This window comes from Meleagris gallopavo, chromosome 5, assembly GCF_905368555.1.
Source record: "Meleagris gallopavo chromosome 5, MGAL_WU_HG_1.1, whole genome shotgun sequence".
NCBI classification, from domain to species: domain Eukaryota; kingdom Metazoa; phylum Chordata; class Aves; order Galliformes; family Phasianidae; genus Meleagris; species Meleagris gallopavo.
The window spans coordinates 17,745,136-17,763,315 of NC_139408.1; the positions used below are offsets into that span (position 1 = coordinate 17,745,136).

General features: G+C 38.1%; 1 protein-coding gene across 4 annotated transcripts in view; it reads right to left on the reverse strand.

Moving 5' to 3' along the window:
* Positions 1–18,180, reverse strand: part of SHANK2 (SH3 and multiple ankyrin repeat domains 2) — a 344,905-nt gene that overhangs the window by 297,845 nt on the left and 28,880 nt on the right. For all 4 annotated transcript variants that reach the window (XM_085224519.1, XM_085224521.1, XM_085224520.1 and 1 more), the window contains one exon: positions 5,556–5,775. In XM_085224519.1, the coding sequence (XP_085080645.1) occupies positions 5,556–5,775 (220 nt within the window). The remainder of the gene's footprint in view (positions 1–5,555; positions 5,776–18,180) is intronic.

The following is an 18,180-nucleotide window of genomic DNA, read 5'->3' on the forward strand; positions in this document are numbered from 1 at the left end:
GATTTAAGCACACTACATCAGTAATGCACAATATTTATCTACTTACTGCTTCCCTTTCTACACATTCGATATCACCACATTCATCAAATGCATTAGGAAAGGCAAGAAGAGTTTAACCACCTCTATTGGGCTGAATTCTTCTTGTGCAGTAGCTCAAAGGCTTGCTTTAAAATGAGTTATCTGATGCATATATCACCATTACATTTCTACCACAGTGAGTATGATATCTTATAGAGACCTCAATAGCAGAATAAATATGAAAACACTTCAAAACTAATAACTTTATAGATTCATTTACTCACAGTCCTAGCCTATCTACCAATTCACAAGTGCTCTTATTTTTATAAATGTTGAAGATTACTGAAATCATATTATTCATCTTTGCCAAAGATTTTCAGCTCCTTACTAGGGCTGCAGGGCCTGATTTTAGCAAAACAAAAATATCAGTATTAGTTGGAAATTACAGGATTTCCATAAAATAGAAATATCAGCCTTATAGCCAGAGACAGACACAGCTAAACAGAGTTTAAGATAATGCATTCTGAGGCATAAATCAGACTAAAAGTAAAACAAACAAACAACACCTCAAAACAAGACATCTGAGTCTTTCTAAAGAAAATAATCTTCTCTGGAGTAAAGGAATTAGCATGCTTTACTACACTAATAAGATTCCCAACTTTTCTGTAGAAACACACAAAGGCTGCCAGCAGTGGAAGCAGACAGCACTGGAATGCCAAGAGCAAATGCCCATAGCCACTAGGGCTGCAGTTCACCTGGTGCAGGTTTCTGCAGAGGGAGTCAGGCGAAGCAGATCAGGAGGATGTCAGACTGAAGGATTCTACAAGCACATCAAATCTCCACAGATACACATCCTTACTAATTCATGCACTATAAACAGTTCTGCAAGTGAAGCTAACAAAGGTATGCTCATAAGAGGATGAGATTCTTTGTCTTTTTCACATAAATAGCTAATCAGTACTTGACTTGGAATGAATTCAAAATCCATACAAAAAACTACTATCAATAGTGCATCAACATGCATTGTCGGTAATGAGATATCATGAAATCTGGTGTCAGTACACTGGGATTTATTGTCTGCTTGAGGAAACCAAACAGTTCAGCAGGCAGTTCAGCTGTTTTCCATTCACTGGACTGAAACATACTGATGGTTCTTGAAGTTTTACAGAAACACAAGCTATCATTCAAAAGGACATGAAGCCTCAAAAAACACCAAGACCCTAAATTACTTTTCTCTTGCATCAGTCTGTTTAAATACAGAAGAATTTATAAAGCCTAGTTCCAACATTTAATTTCATGGCAGAATTCAAGCCTGACTTTTGTTCTGAATGGCTTTGAGATCATTCTGGGTTAACAGAGTTGTTGGCAGCCTATCTGACATAAATCCTTTCTTTCTTCAGATTCAGATCAGTAGTGCAGCGCAACACGAGGAAATGGAAAAGACTACCCTCCTGTTCAGCACAACCTTGCAACTGGAATGACCATGAGAAAATAAGACAGCAGCTGAGTAAAAAAAAAGCCAGACATTTTTCTGGCAGGATACTTTTATGACTTAATAATTAAAAAATACAGAAAACATGTAAGTGTAATGGCAAAGAACGTCAGAAATACACGTGAAACAGATACTTCAACATGATTGACAGATGGAATTTATTCATAACTTTCTGTTGCATCCCAAGACCAGATAAAATGTCATAGTTTGCCTTGAAGCCTAGCTACTTACACTATTAAAATAAAAATAGAAAAGGGAAGGGAGGAAGGGAGGGAAGAAGGGAGGGAGGAAGGGAGGGAAGGAGGGAAGGAAGAAGGGAGGAAGGGAGGAAGGAAAAGCCCTCAGTGACTAAAAACCTGACAAAATCACACTGGGCCACTAAAAATCCAAATCTAGCAGCAAGACAGCAAGTCATCATTGGCTGATGAAATGTGAGAACAGTGTTTGTAATATTAGAGCTCTTCAGATCATGAGGGGTACAGTCAATTATAATTTTGTACTCTGAGTACTGGTGAGAGGAAGTCACAGAGTGTAAGGACTGGAAGCAAGGGAAACATAGCTCACGCATTCCCTAAAGGGAATGTATTTATTTGTTGTGAGTAATGTTCATGATACAGAATCTCAGAGGAATAACATTTATGCATTCTAAGTCAATCAACCACCAATTTTTTTTCATCAGACATCATGAGGATATCAATCATACAGAACTGTGCTGTGTCAGAGGAATACTGACAAAAGTTTTATACACAGTTTCCAAACTGTGATTTTCAGACTACTAAAATAGAAGTTATTCCTTTGGATAGAAGATGTCAGTATTAAAGATTCGACAAACAAAAGAGGAAAATGCAAATGCAAATAGCATTGAATATCTAAAAAGAAAGGGCAAGGGGAAAGAGAAAAGAGAAAAGGGGAAGGGGAAAGGGAAAAGAGGAAAGGGCAAGGGGAAGTGGAAGGGATGCCATCTTTCTTAAAGGAAAGCACAGGACCATCAGCTCACTAGCTTTCCATGTCCAATCGACATTCAACACTAAAAATGCATATTGCCTTTGGGCATGAGGTAGGAGGTTGGGATTAGTTTCAAGCCCAAGAGAGATTCGGACTTGCTTATCTGTATCCTCTGCACTAGCAGAGAGAGGTCACCATGGCTAGGAGAGGAGAAAAAGTCAGTGACTACAATTCCCATCAGATTAGCAAGCCAGAGTCGTCTGTGTTGGATGCACTACAAATAAGCAGTTGCTCAAAAGATTACACTAGATCCATGAAGGATCTAGTACCTTCTGGCTTATTAAATCAGGAAGTTAGATGCCACAAGACAGAACTTGTTTGTCTTCTCTCCTACACATGTATGGAAGGTTTTCTGTGAGCTCCATTCCCTCAGTAATATTAGTGTGATTCAGGAAATCATTCCATCACTCATTTAAACACTCTCCATGCTGTTGTGCTATGGATAATACTTTCTTGAATACAGATGAACAAAAGCAGTAAGAAATAACTCTTTCTATGATGTATTGTTTCAACACTATGGATTATCATCTGAACTGAAAAGGAGACAAAAAGTAGTTGTTATAATAACTGAAAAATAAGTCTTCATAAGAATGTGGCCAGGTTTACAGCATCTTCAAAGTTTCAGATGAGAATATCAATTAATTATCATTATCATACGCAATGGTTGATCATTTATAATAAACTGTGACCTTTTCCAAGTTAAGTTATGCTGCATTTAAGCTATCATTTTGTAAAACTGAATCCAGATTTCACTTTATTGCACAAGAATTTGTGGGCTTACAAATTAAATCAGAAATAGGTCATCTGCTACAGGACTGCTTAAAGCAGTTGAGTTATTTTTAATTAAGACTTTATTGAAAAGGAAAAAAAAATACTGAAAAGTAAAGCAATAAAAATGAACAAATGAAGAAGAAAACCAAAAATACATTTTATTTCATTTCCTGCACAAAATTAATTTTTAACTAAATAATAGTTTCAATAGTGCCAATAAGCAAAGTGTTATTGGTCTAAGAAACGGAGTGATGAAATGAGAGAGCTCACATCACTTTGTTTTTAACATCAGAGAGAGGCTAGCAAGTAAAATAAATGTAATTTTTCTGTTTATTTTGGATCTACTCATTGTGAAATATATAGCAGACTGGTAGGAACATTGACAGATGACTTAATTACGGGAAAAAACCTTTTTAAAGGTATATTGTGTACAACAGTAGATTTCAATATTTCTATAGCACTGAAATGAAAGACCCAAGATGATAAGTGCTTCAGCTAAGATTTACCAAAGATCCTATGGGTGGATCCCAGCAGCCACAGTGCTGCTTTTCCCTCAAAAGCCTTCCTGCCCAGCTCAGGTCCCACACCACCTCCCCTTCACAGAGTTTAATCTCACACCATTTAAACTAATAGAGTAGAACTACAATTTCAGCAGAAAGAGGTTCAAGACTTAACTAGAAATCTTAAGTACAAAAATTGAAGAGAGAATGATCTCAGCTCCAGCACAGACTTCTCTGAGTTAAAAAAAAAAAAAAAAAAAAAAGCAGCTCTACAACCACACCAGAGGCCATACTGTCAAACCAGTTCTTTCCTATCAGCCTGTAGACAGGCCATCTCTATCATTCCAAAAATGAACTTAATTAAAAAGAAAGGAATAATTTCATCTGAGATAGATCTTGAGTGGCAGCACAGTATGATGTAGAAGTTAAATGTCATCATGGAGTGACGCATGTAACAGACACACCCAACAGAACGGTGGTTTTATAATCACCTTTGAAATGAAGAAAGTCTGATGCATACCATCAGCTGAAAATCCAGACAGCGGCTCAGGATAATTCAGGTAATTAATCAAAACATAGACAAGCTGTGGTTCTAGATAGAATCAGCAAGTAATTCCCAGTGACCTTCTCCAGGATGCAATTGCTATTCCTATTGCAGCACTTAGGAGGACCATTACAAATTACAATAGCAAGCTTTTCCAGCTTCTTTTTTCTATCTTTTCAAGTCCTGCATTTTACACATTCTGCCATGAAAGAAACAATTTTATAGTTCCTCACTAGAAAGTGGATTCTGGATTGTAGACTTCTGATATGTAAGGAACATCCTAGATATATATATTTTAATTAAAAAAACAAAAACATTCTTATTATCAAATCATTTGTACATTTTTAAACAAATTGAAAGTCTATTTAATGTCTCTATCTGTAAGATGTGGTAGAATAAGCCTTTCTATTTTCACCCATTTGACTTTGGATTGTGAGACATAGCTGTAGGTTTAGTATATTTGCATCTTAAAAGATTCATTTCAGAAAATCAGAAAAGGCTAATCCTATAATTTCTGATACATTTCTGTTATAACTGGTGAGGAGGTGGGAAAAAATAACATAATGATTTCACATCACTGTAAAACCTGTGAAATGGTACAATGCCACACTTTCTTCTTCCAGACCAAGAGTGCTGATTTCTCTGGGGGGAAGACTGAGAAATAGAACCATGTAGTGAAGGCATAGCAGGATAACAGGAAGAAAAGATCTATTTTTATGTTTCTTTCCTCATTTTTACATTCTAAACATCATAGCTATCTAACAAGGATATTGTTTCATAGGAAGAGGATATACAAAGGTGAATAAAAAGAGAGAGAATAGTGAATTCCTGTAGAGCCAATCAAAAACTATCTCATAAAGAGAGAAATAAGAAGACAGTGGAGTTACTTATGTATGAGGCTTTCCTAGAGAGTATATGATATACTCCGATAAGCTTTTTAGATTCGAAATACTGTTTATTCTAGTCAGTCAAATGTCTCTGAATGCAGATCAGACAAGTATTTCGCTTCACAGCTTACATCAAGTTAATATGCTAAATACATTCTCTTGCTTGGGATGATGCCTTTAGTTTAGGCAATCAGTTGGACACATCTGTTGGACACAAAAGCAAACAGGAATACATTTTGACTTAGTTGTAAAAAAAACAAAACAGACTTACTGTGGATTGAAAACAACAAAGTTAATCTTTCTAAACTTCTTTTAAATGATAATGTAATATCCCTTACCGTTTGCTGTAGATCAGGTATTATAATTCGAATCACCAGAGTGTTGCTCTGACTGTCATCCATTCTGCTGCTTGGCTTTTCTGCAGTTGCTCTAATTGTGTCATAAATAGTTTCTTCTTTGGAACTGTCAGATTCAGACTCAACAGAATAGTCGGAATAGCTTTGTGCCATTTCATCTTCGCTTGATGTTGGACTACGAGGCATGTTCAAGCTTTTTACCCTGCCAATACAAGGCAGAAAGATAAAAATATATAAATAGCTACTCTTAAAAATCAATCAGCAACAAGTGTGCTTTGTTTTCCTGAAACTAACACAAATTTAACAGTGAAGTCATAGTTTTTACCTTGTTTTATTTTCTCTTGGAATATACAGAGGTAGACAACATGTAATGGAAATAAATCTGGCTACCAATTTACTGCAAAAGAGAAAGAAGGCCAAGAGTAGGAAAAAGAGGAACTGAAAGAAAAGATTACCTTTCTTCCAGGCACACTTGGTTCCTCCAGAAAATCCAGAGAAACCCAGTATTGTCATCAGGTTTTCTGCTAAACAGCAATGTTATAAACTGTACTTCCAGTATCCAAGTGTATTTCTCCCAGTGTAAAAAGGACAGTTCAGAACATTCACATACCTGCTAAACTTATATCATTATTGAGAATTAATGCTGAGAAACGGTAGGGATAAGGTTTCAGACAGTATTTTCAAATAGCAAAATCAATCAAAAAATGGAATACTACAGGGAAACTAGACAGATAAAGACATTCCTTTGTGTTTTCTGGCTCTACACGACCAAAATCTTTCTATTATATATACATAAATACAGAGCTTAGAAACACATTTTCATCTGTGCTATAGATTAGGATAAAATGAAAGTAATACTTAGTTCTAAAGAAAGAACTTCTGCATTCAGATGTCAGTTGCTCAAGGTTCACAGTAAGAACATTTTCTTCCAGAGATTTTCCAACTGCAGGAGCAAACGACAGTTTTTGCCCCAGAAATATAAAGCTTCGTGAGGAAATGTGTAATCATTACTCTGTGGAAAAATGGAGGAAAACTTATACTGAAAAAAAAAATAAAAAAAAAATGGAAAGGCCACCATAAACTATGCAGTGTTTAGCAAACAGATACTTCCTCAGTTTTCAGAGGCCAGAAAAACGTAAACATTATTTTCTGTGTTTTCTCTAAGCAACCTTCCAAGAGAACTTTTCTGCTTTTTAATAAAAAAAAATCCATAGCTCAAAGAAAAAAAAATACCAACCAATTCATTTGTTGGCCCACATTAAAGTGACATTAAAGCAGAAATAAAACACAGAAGTGCAAACTGACTTTGCCAAGGTCTCTCACATGCCATGTGACTGTACCAAGATCTCTAAATGTATGCTCTGTACAATGGTCTATAGTCAGATCCCAAAAGTAAATATACACTCAAACAACAGCAGAGCACTTTGCATTATTGTGTCTCATAATTCAGTTTGAGTCAACTGAGAATCACAATGAGATTACTCATTCCTCCTCAGTGACTGGTCATATATACTGAAATAATTACAAAGATGCAGAAAAGGTGACCCTTCCAATTCAGCATTTTAAGGTGCCAATGTGCCGGCACCAGAGCTTGAACCATTGCATGGGAAGTGGCAAGGCAGGCCTAGAGTTTAAGGTCAAAGTCAAAAATTTCCACAGCACATCATACATCCACATCATCAAGTAGTATTGTTATTTCTGGTGCAGGACAATTCCAGTATTATTACCCTCAGCTATAATTACTAATGAAGACAAAAACAGTGCATTCAAAAATAATCTGAAGGCTTGCCAGTTCATAGCAGCTTAATGCAAGTCTCTATTTACAAACAAGAACTCTTGAGGGAGTATTTTATCTTCTTAATGCTTCACTGAGCTGTAGATTAATGCTGCTCTCCAAAGCACCCTAAGTCAATAAAAAGCATAAACATTTCAATGGCTGCTTTATTTATCTACCAGTGCTGAATCATATGAAATCAAACTATAGTAGTAGGTTGATACACAGTATTTATGAACATATATACCTATACGAGAGGTATAGGCCAGCAAGTGTGAGGAAAAAGACATGATCATCACATGGTTTGTCTCACCCTAAAGCCATCTGAGAATACAATATATTCCAGAGCAATGACTTCAACTGCTTTGATAGAGTGCAGTAAACTGCAATTATACAACACAGAAATAAAGAGATGAATTGGGAAAAAACTCCCCAAGGTTTTGATGAGTGGATTTTCATGCAAGAACTACCCAGAAATATCTCACTGTGGAATAACAAAGGGAAACTACCACCTGAAGAACCAGCTCTGAAGTACTATGCACTTAACAAAACTTAAATCACCAAATTTTCTGGTATAAGACAGAAAAGAAAGGACGAGTAACCACACAAAGGATAATGAAAGACTGCATTTACAAAAGTAAAGAGAGCAGAAGCTATGCCCCAAAAGCTCTTTGCAGAAACAGATCATTTTAATGCTTTTTTTAAACAAGACAATCTGATGACTGGAGATGCAAAACCATTGGGAGGGACGGATCTTGCTAGGGCACCAAGACCAAGCATGCCTGTATAAATCTACAGACATTTTAGGGCAATTTAGTTTCTTGGTTCTTCATTTGAGTGGAAACAGTAGATGCAGCCATTCATTAACAAGAGGTGCTCACTATTACAGCACTCTCAGGGAAGTTATTATCAGAGCTGTTTCAATTTTTTCCCAGTGAGATTCCAAAGACTTCTCCCCAACTAAAACTATCAACCAAGCACATTGCTTGGCTTACCTACCCTTGTACAGTAGAAGATAACATGGCATCACAGGCTCCTAATTCTCCTATGTTGGAAGAACAAAACTGATTGGTTCAACAGGAGGTCACATAGTTAAAATGTAGATTAGTTTTCACTGATACAATTGTTTTGGCTACTATAATTAAGGTGATGGTATTTTCCAGTGATATAGTGGCTGCTCTCAGCACTTTTCTTGTGGGAGGAGAGCCTAAGGACACATAGAAGACTATACAAATAGCATGCAGGTTATCAAAAGGCAAGAATCTCAATTCGCAGAGCTCTCTGTGTATCTGAATACTGTGCTCCAGTGAGTGCAAACTGATACAGCAGGGAAAAGCAAGAACAGCATTTTTTGGAGCCTTATGGTTGGTAAGTATTCTATGGATAGAATGTACAAATGCATATCTTACATTTTATGCTTAACTATGCTAAATATCATAAAATAAATATTTACTACAGAGATTAAAACATATTTGATATGGACAAATATTTAGCATGTTATCTTAAATAAACACAGATGTATTGCAAGATCTTCAGTGCACATACCCACCACAAAATTATGGCTTAAAATCTTCCACTTGAAGGTTACATGCAATTTATTTGTCCTGAAAAGTAACAAACCCTCCCAACTAGTTTCACAGTGGTAAACTGGAACAGACCTATACAGACAGACACAAAAACTCACATGGAAAGATGTCTCATATACAGTCCCCTCCCTAGTGTATCAGCACCAAGAAATAAGATAAATGCAGGTATTTCTCCAGTTTGAATGGACCAAACCCCACTGTCCCACATCTGAAGAGCACCCCAGGCTGACAGATCAGGGGGCACAATGTCTCTGTTCCCCTGGGACATATTCCCCAGCCATCACTCTTGCAAAAGCCGCTCTCTCAAGCAGTGGCTTCCTGCTGCTGCTGCACACCCAGCTCTGCAGGCCCTGGGTCTCTACCACATCCATCCCCATGGCCCTGCAGAGAGCAGAAGGACAGGGCAGCTGCAGCCTGTGCTCCCCTGTGTTTCTGCACAGGGAAAGACTAACATATGGAGGACAGAATGAAACACATCCCTAACACTGAAGCCACATTTTCATATGGAAATCACAATAAAGGACATTGAAGGATTCAACACTTCCCTCCATGGCCTGTAAGATTTTCATTTTGCAGACATGAGAACAAAGGCTGAGGTCTCCCACAACTGCCTATTTTGGATGAATCAAATAGTTACTAGTTTTCCTTTCTCTCTAGCATGGCTGAGGCACACACATCAAATGTCTTGCCCAAGGCCACCAAGGCAGATCTCTGAGCAAAGTTTCAAATTCAAGGGTCACCGGCTCTCAGTCTCGATAAGAACAATCTATTTTTATATAAACATTCATTTGCACAATAGCAGTTCTGTTTCCTGCAGGGAGAAGCCCTCTAGGCTGCTATTGTCAGACAAGTTAAAAATGTACCTGTGGGAATATCCCAGAGACAGAGTCGGCATTGTTATGGGCTGAGTAATGCCATTAACCAAACTGTGAGAAAAATTTGCTGTTAGAGTAATAGCAACTGCTCAACTGCTTCAAAGAGGTATTTAATAATTAACTTTGAAGAAAAAAACATTCAGAAAAAAAAAATTCCACCAATGTAAAGCCTTCCTGCTCCTAACAGATTCTCAGGCTTTATTCAGGATTATATACATATCAGCCCAAGAAGCAGCTCTCCAATCTACTAAATTAAAATGCAGGAAAAGATCTAGCATTGCCTTTTCTAATTGTATTAATATTACAACCAAAACGCATTTCATCTGGAGACAGGGGTGCAATCAGCATCTCTCGAGTTGTACAGAAAAGACCATGGAGAAGACAATCTGATTGGCTGACCAATTCCAATGGACACTTTCCAAGATGATTGACTCAAAGTCCACTTGGCACTGTTCCTTTGAAGCTGGCATTAAGTAGTACTGCCTCACTCCCATCCTTGCACTCCTGGTCCCTCCACTGTGCCCCGACAGCTTTAACTGTTGCGCCAACACAAGCAATGGAGCAGAGCAAAGCACTGGTCCAGATTAAAGAGCAGCTTTTTGTTTTGGGAGGTTAGCTTCAGCGTCCATCACTCTGGATCACTATGCAAATGTTTGAATAAGCAGCAGGAAGAAGATGGCAGAGGGCCAGAAGCAAATAGTCAGGGCATGAAAAGGGTAGAAAACACTTTTTGCAAAGGCAGGATAAATGTTTGCCAGCGTAAAGTGAATCTGAGACACCATGGCCTACGTGATGGGAAAGAAATTTATATAAATTGAGCAATTCAATCAACATCAATAAATATGTATTGATTATCAGCACCGAAATATAACAACACAGAACAAGTCAGCTTACTGAAATCCACTGATACAAAATTCAACCAGAAAAATGCAAAAACCTAAAAAGTATATGCCTAGATGAAGAGAAACAGAAGAACACTAATCAGCTCCCAGTACAGTCCCAGAGGAACGAGGTCCTTGTAGCTTCCCCCCTTTTCCTACTCCATCAGATCAGGAGGAGGCTTTCGTGTTGACCCAACACCACACAGAGCTGTGCTGGTTGGGGTCCACTCCTGGGAGTCTGCTGCAACAGAGACAGACTTGTCTCCAAGGGAACACCTCCTGATCTGATCCTATTCAGAAGTGTCAGTGTCACTTAGGGGACTGAAAAATAGAGGATGAGGACATGCATGTATCAAGACTCTAAGAAAATTAATCTATGAGGTCCTGCAGTTCCCTCTCTCTGTAAAATGGGACAAACAGTTCTTGATTCTTCTGTAAAGCACTTTTATTATGTGAGAGGGAGCACTAGAAAAGCAAATCACTTGCATATATCTTTAAAAAAAAAAAAATCCACCTTTGTGGCAATTACCTAAAAAATCCTGGTCATACAATATTTTGCAATTCACATCCCCGTAATTATATTTTCATTTCATTTTTTTACACTATCCTTTCACTTAAATTTACCTTAGTTGCACTGTCTGGTAATGTATTTTTTATCTCCCTGTTAAATAACTGAAACACCCATATAAATATTTTACAAGATGAGTGCTGAGTAATGTACCACATTGCCAAGCAAATCCCTCTTTTACTTTTCTCTGAAGCTGTTCATCAGCATGCTATCTCTTACACCAAAACCCAAATACAGAATTGGACTTAGCACTGAAGATCAATGGTCACACTCACTTGTTCCCACCAGCACTGCTGGGAGATTCCAGCTGCCCTGTTTTAGGGCTGACATTTGTAGTCCTTGTATTACTCTGTGTGCTACTCACAAGTGACAGTGTTTCACAGAAGGGATCAAGAGTTTTAAGAGAATTGAATAAAGCAACTGTTGAACCTGATCCTTATTTCTAATGCAGGTTGTTGCCCCTTGGTGATGTATATTTGCACAGCACAGACTTGCCAACAAGAGGCTAAGCCTCATTAACTTCTGGTATTTCGAGTCCCAAATACCAAAATCATATGATTAAAGTGGGTCTTAAGACCAGTTTGCAAGAAGGTAATTTGTTCTTTCTGCAGATGTACTTCTCCACTAGCATTCCTAGCACATACAAAATCTACACATGCAACATATTTCTGCAAATACAATGTCATTTTCTAAAGGTTTCTTAAATTTCCAAGTAGCTTAAATGCCAAGTAGCATTCTCTTTTGTACAAAGGTAGATTTAAATTTTGTCCTCCAACTGTTTCACTTAGTATTTATTTTACTATTCAGAAGGTCAAAGTATTTTTACAGAAAGGCTCAACTTCAATCCCAAAGATGCAAAAAGAGATTAGAGGAAGGATAGAAACAAAGTATTCAGTGGACAAGTGACTTACTGCCCTGAAAGAGCAAGGCTGGAGGAAAGGCAGGTGTGCAAAACGCTTAAAAACATTTAAAATAGAAAGAACTTCACAACATTATAAAAGAGAGCCCATTAGAAAATAGAGCCCATTAGAAAAAGAGAAGTAGTAAAATGGTTAGAAATCTTTCAACAACGAAAAAGAATAAAAAGCAAATTGCTAGGGAGTGCACAGCAAGTATTTACAAATGTTAAACACACTGAAGTTTACAGCAAAGGCCAACTCCCACTGGCAATACAATATCTTAAGCATCTTCTGCAGAGCACCTGCAAGGTTTCCAGTGCAATCCTATCTGACCTTTATTTAAAGGTCACCCCTCCAGACAAGGCATTACAGCCAGTCCCTCAAGCCCCACAGCAGGTAGCTTCCAGGCTCTCTTCATTTCTATCATTGTTCTTCACACAGCCTCTGGCTTTGTACGTTTATTAGAACATCTATTTTCCAATAAATGGATGAACAAACAACAGTCCTCCTATGTCATTCTTTAAATATTGCTTGCAATGTATGCTATAGTTTTCCAAGATGAAATCATAATGCACTTTGAAAGATGAAGTAATGGACTGGAATTTTTAAAGCAATTTCACACCTTGTGTGGGAAATCAGCTTAAGTAATCCTGCTGAAGTAAAGAGAATTACTTTAGGAATGGCTGCACCAAGATTGTCTCCTCGTATAGTATTCATAGGAGAAGCAACAATCAGGATAAGGTATAAGGATCAAAATGAATCATGGAAGTCTATTCAGTTCTGGATCCAGTAAAGTATGTCTTCATAATATGACCACAGAAATATAAATATTTTATCAAGCACACTCATTTCTAGTATGTAGAATTCAAAGTTGCAGACTTCAGCAGTGCAAAACAGAACAATTTCCCCTTCAGTAACTCAAAATGAGTACAGACTAAGTAACTAATTATGAATTGTTCTCTTCAAGCAGTGTGCAAGCATTACAGCACTTCAATTTTGAATGGTTGTTACCTACTTACAAAAGATGGGTATAATGCTTCCCTTGGTTTCTTCAGAAGTTTTGGGGAAGGGGAAGGGGAAGGGGAAGGAAGGGGAAGGGGAAGGGAAGGGGAAGGGGAAGGGGAAGGGGAAGGGGAAGGGGAAGGGGAAGGGGAAGGGGAAGGGAAGGGGAAGGGGAAGGGGAAGGGGAAGGGGAAGGGGAAGGGGAAGGGGAAGGGGAAGGGGAAGGGGAAGGGAAGGGAAGGGAAGGGAAGGGAGGGGAGGGGAGGGGAGGGGGAGGGGAAGTGGGAGGGGAGGGGAGGGGAGGGGCTTGTGGGGAAATCAGTTTCATCTTCCAGCCTCTTTCCAGCCTCTTCTTGCACTTTACTATGTAAATATCACAGAGATTACAATAAGTTGGAAAGGAAAGAACAAGAGAGCTTAAAAAGACTTATAAGAGGAATTGGATAAAAAAGAAAAATCAAAGTTTATGGAATGCATTTGTTTTTTGATGCATCTCCCTGGTGGATAAAGCACCTTTATTGGTATTTATTTACATTTTATGCGTAGCAATTTATTTTCCTTTTTATCCATTGTAAAAACATTTTTGTGATAATATTTAATAATGTTTGCATTTGAATTAATAGAGAAGCTTGGTTGCTGTCTTGTTAGGTAGATTAGGTCAGATGCTACAAGTAGAAAACACAGACTCTCCTCTCTCTACAAATGGGTTAGTGCTTGGAGTTTGTTAGGAACTTCTACCCGAATTTACTTCAAGTATGTTTCTGATGAGGGTCTACTATGACATTTTTATTTATTTGCTGTGTTCCCCCAAATAGTCTCATTGTTTATATTATTTGCAACAAATGTTACAAGTAAGGAGCTAGTCAAAAAAAGCAAAGCTTCTAACAAATGCTCTCTTTTTCTTATAAAAGGATTAGTCATCTTTTCCAGAGAGATGGTTGAAAAAGAATCAACTACCCTTTTTTGTTGTCTTTGGGAGTTTTTTTCAACTTAGTTCCAACAAATTCATTATTATTTCAGTTATTTGGGAAACACCCCTGGAAGTCTGCAGAGCATACATTCCACCCTCTACAGCAGTGGGGTGAGGGATCCGTGGGGTGTAGATCTCAGGCTTCCCAGAGCCTGCACAGCTGGGGCAGTCCCAATGCCACAATGCCCTGTAATGGGAGATCTTGAAACATAGACCTTTTGTACCAAAAGCCCCCAAAACACAGGTTGTGAAATGCAGTAATCCTCCACAAAATATATATTCTTTCCCTTTATATATATCTGTTTAACTAGAAAAGATAAATGCAAGCTGTTAAATAATATATATCTATCAATTTCCTTTGTGTCTGGGTAGGTGAATTAAATTTGGATTCCTAAAACCAGGGTCCAGTAATCTCAAATCAAAAGCAGATGAACAAATGCAGGTCTGTTTGTGACTATTGCTTTTCACCAGCATTGGGAAGTATACTGGCAAGAGCAAGAGACAATACATTAGACAAATAGGCTTCTAGTTCAATTGCTGCCTTAATTTCTGAATAGCTGAGCAGAAAAAAAGCCCTATCCTCAAGATCACAAAATCAATGTGACAGAGAGCAAGGAAGAAAGGCAGAAGGAACCATGTTGCTGTTTTATATTTAATTTCTTTTTCTAACCAAGAGAGAAAGAACAAACAAATGGTGACCACAAAAGGATGCATACACTGTAGAACTAGGGCAGGTGACCAGCTCAGCCTCCAGTGTAAGCAAAGCCATGCGCCGTATCCTCACAATCTGCACTCATCTGTCTAAGTCTGAAACAAACATCCCCCCATCCTGGTGGCAGATGGTCTCAAAACTCTCTCAGATTCCTCTCTTCTAATTGCAGAAAAAGCTACCCGAATTTTTCAAAGGAAATTTTGAAAGAGGAACTCTGCTGATCTGATCTCCATCTTGCCTGCTTATTTTCCACTACAAGGTAAACATATGTTGGGTTTTACCCTGTCCTCCAACCTGTTCAAGCAAGCCTGAGTTCATTTTTTTGATTGTGTATATGAGCAATAATAGTGATAGCAGTCTGGGGGAAAATATCTGCGTGCTCAGAAAGGTTAAATGATCTGCAAGATGATCCAGGCAGCACAGAAATTCTGTAGAAGAACTGAGAATTAAATTATTCTCTTGACCTTTAAGATTTTGATTCAACTCACAGTAGAGATAAGAGATTAATTTTTACCTAATAATATTTAACTAAAATTTAGACTATCAAGGCGCAATAGAACTAATGAAAACAACCAGTTTTCCTCAGTGACTTCCTGCAATCATTGGTCTGCTCACTGAAGGCAAAAAAAAAGAAAAGATCAATTCTTAGGCAAGAAAAAAAATGAGGATGAGATGCACATTTTTAAGTAGCATGCCAAAACAAAAAAACAAAAATTCATATATAATAACATTTAAGCACAGACAAATTCTTAACAAATTCTTTGAGCCTCCACAACCTAAATGCCAGGAGTATTTTGGAACTTAGCATTAAAAATAAAAGGCATGTCAAATCAACCTGGATAACCACTTACAGTACTTTGATTTAGAGTCTGCACTCCAATCTAAGACAGATACCATGAATGTATCCAGCCAAGAACTACAAACTCTTCACATTGAAGTACTACAATAGTTCAGCATCTCAGATGTTTGTTTTTCTGCCAAGTGCTCCTCTCTCAACACAAATCCAAGACAAAATATCAGCTTCCACAAACAGAATGAGGAAAATTCTATGCTGTGTCACAGAATCATCCTGTCATTTGTGTTGGAATGGCCTCTGGAGCTCTCTAGTCCAAACTGCTACCCAAAGCAGGCCCAGCTGTGAGATCATCTCAGGCAGATCATGGTGTTATCTGTGTCTGTCTTGAACACCTCCAAGGTCGGAAATGGTGTGACCTCTCTGAGCAACCTCTGCCCCTCACCAACTGTCCTCATGGGGAAAAAGATTTTCATCATACTGAGTCTGAACTTGCTCCAACTTCCACATGTTGTCTCCTGCTAAGCAGTGTTGCACAGAGTCTGGCTTTTCCACAGGCATAGGCCAGTTGATGCTCACTTCTCCATTTGGTCTCATCAAGTTTTGTGCCCACTCCCCTCAAGGAAAATCATCTTTATAGTAAGACCATTTTGATATCCATTTCAATATAAATATTTCAACATCCCAAACAAAAAATCACACATTTTGTTTTTAGCTAAAAGGTGAAGATTCTCTTTCACCTTAGTATTATGTAAATATACAGTTAATGCATATTCTCAAACATTCTGAAGCATCGTTCAAATTATGTGGCAATAACAGAGGAATGCATTTCTTCATTCTTTCTACCTGTTCATGACCAGTTAAATACTTTCCTCCTATGTGCAGTCCCATGGCTTTCCTGCAGCAACTCGCTGTTGAAAGAAATACTGGTTCAGAAAATAAGGTCATTTTGCCCTTTTACTATTGCATATGACAGAGCGATGACCAAATCTTTTACAGAAATTTGACCCTACTAATAAGGGCCAGGCCAGGACTAAATTTAGAACCAATACTGGCAACCATGCCAACCATGGATAGTTTAGTCTTTCATAGAATCATAGAATGGCCCGGGTTGAAAAGAACCACAATGATCATCTAGTTTCAACCCCCCTGCTACGTCCAGGGTCACCAATCACCAGACCAGGCTGCCCAGAGCCATATCCAGCCTGGCCTTGAATGCCTCCAGGGATGGGGCATCCACAACCTTCTTGGACAACTTGTTCCAGTGCGTCACCACCCTCTGTGTGAAAAACTTCCTCCTAATATCTAAATTAAACCTCTCCTGTCTTAGTTTATAACCATTCCCCCTTGTCCTATCACTCTTTGTCCATCCTCATAAAAACCCGTTCCCCCTCCTGTTTATACTCTCCCTTCAAGTATTATAAGGACACAATGAGGTCTCCCCAGAGCCTTCTCTTCTCCAAGCTAAACAAGGCCAGTACCCTCAACCTTTCTCCATCGGAGAGGTGCTCCAGCCCTCTGATCATCTTAGTGGCCCTCCTCTGGACCCTCTCCTCTTTCTGAGGCTAACTGCAAAACGCATTTTCTTCTGCATTTTGCCTTTAAACAGACCTGCAATGGTTAGTATACAACCAGAAGATTAACCTACAAGTATGGCTTAGTTCTGCAGTCCAAATACTTCCTGCAAGTTAGTATCTAAGCAATCACATACTTTGCAGTCAGTACAGTCTCACACATCAGCCATGCTGCAAAATATACTAATTTGTACAATTTTTTTAGCTGTACAAACACACGCTGGCTTTTAGATGTACTCTTGGTAGTATATTCCTTTCTTGTGCTTTTTAAGGAGACATCAAAGTAAAAATTATCATTGAACAGTTCAATCTATAATTTACAACAGAGTCCCAGATAAATTTCAGTATCATCAAAAAGTTCTTGATTTGTTTACAACATTTACAGGAGATTTCTTTACAGAGTACGATTTCCTCTTGTTTGTGTAGGTCTCTAATTTGCTCACAGGTAATACATGTCCTACAGTGAGGCTTTTGGAGAATTAGAAATGCTTTAAATTAATTATTTCTAATTGACTATATTGACTATATTTTGTGTTGATTGTACTTCTGTAAGACCTGATTAAGTGAATTCATTACCATTTATAATTAAAGATAACATACTTTGAAGATTCCAGCCAGGAAAATTATCACAACCTAATCAAGAAATGCAAACTGAATATAAAAGAACTTTAAAAGATCCTGACTGAACTATGGCATAAAATATTCCTAACAAAAATCTGTTTTGAACTCCGGGCATAAAACTGTCAGTTTCTGCCATAAGTAGGTACATCATAGCAGTTCTTACTTAATCTTGCACAAATACTGAGCAGTTGCTGGTGTAGGATATCACAGTCCTTTGCAGTGGCCACGCACACAGGACTGCCCTTTTCCAGAAACGAGGAGCAGCAACGCTCAGGAATACAGTGCTTGAAAGAACTCCCATTTCTCTATTAAACTTGAGGCTGGACCCTGATAGACAGACTTTATTCCACGC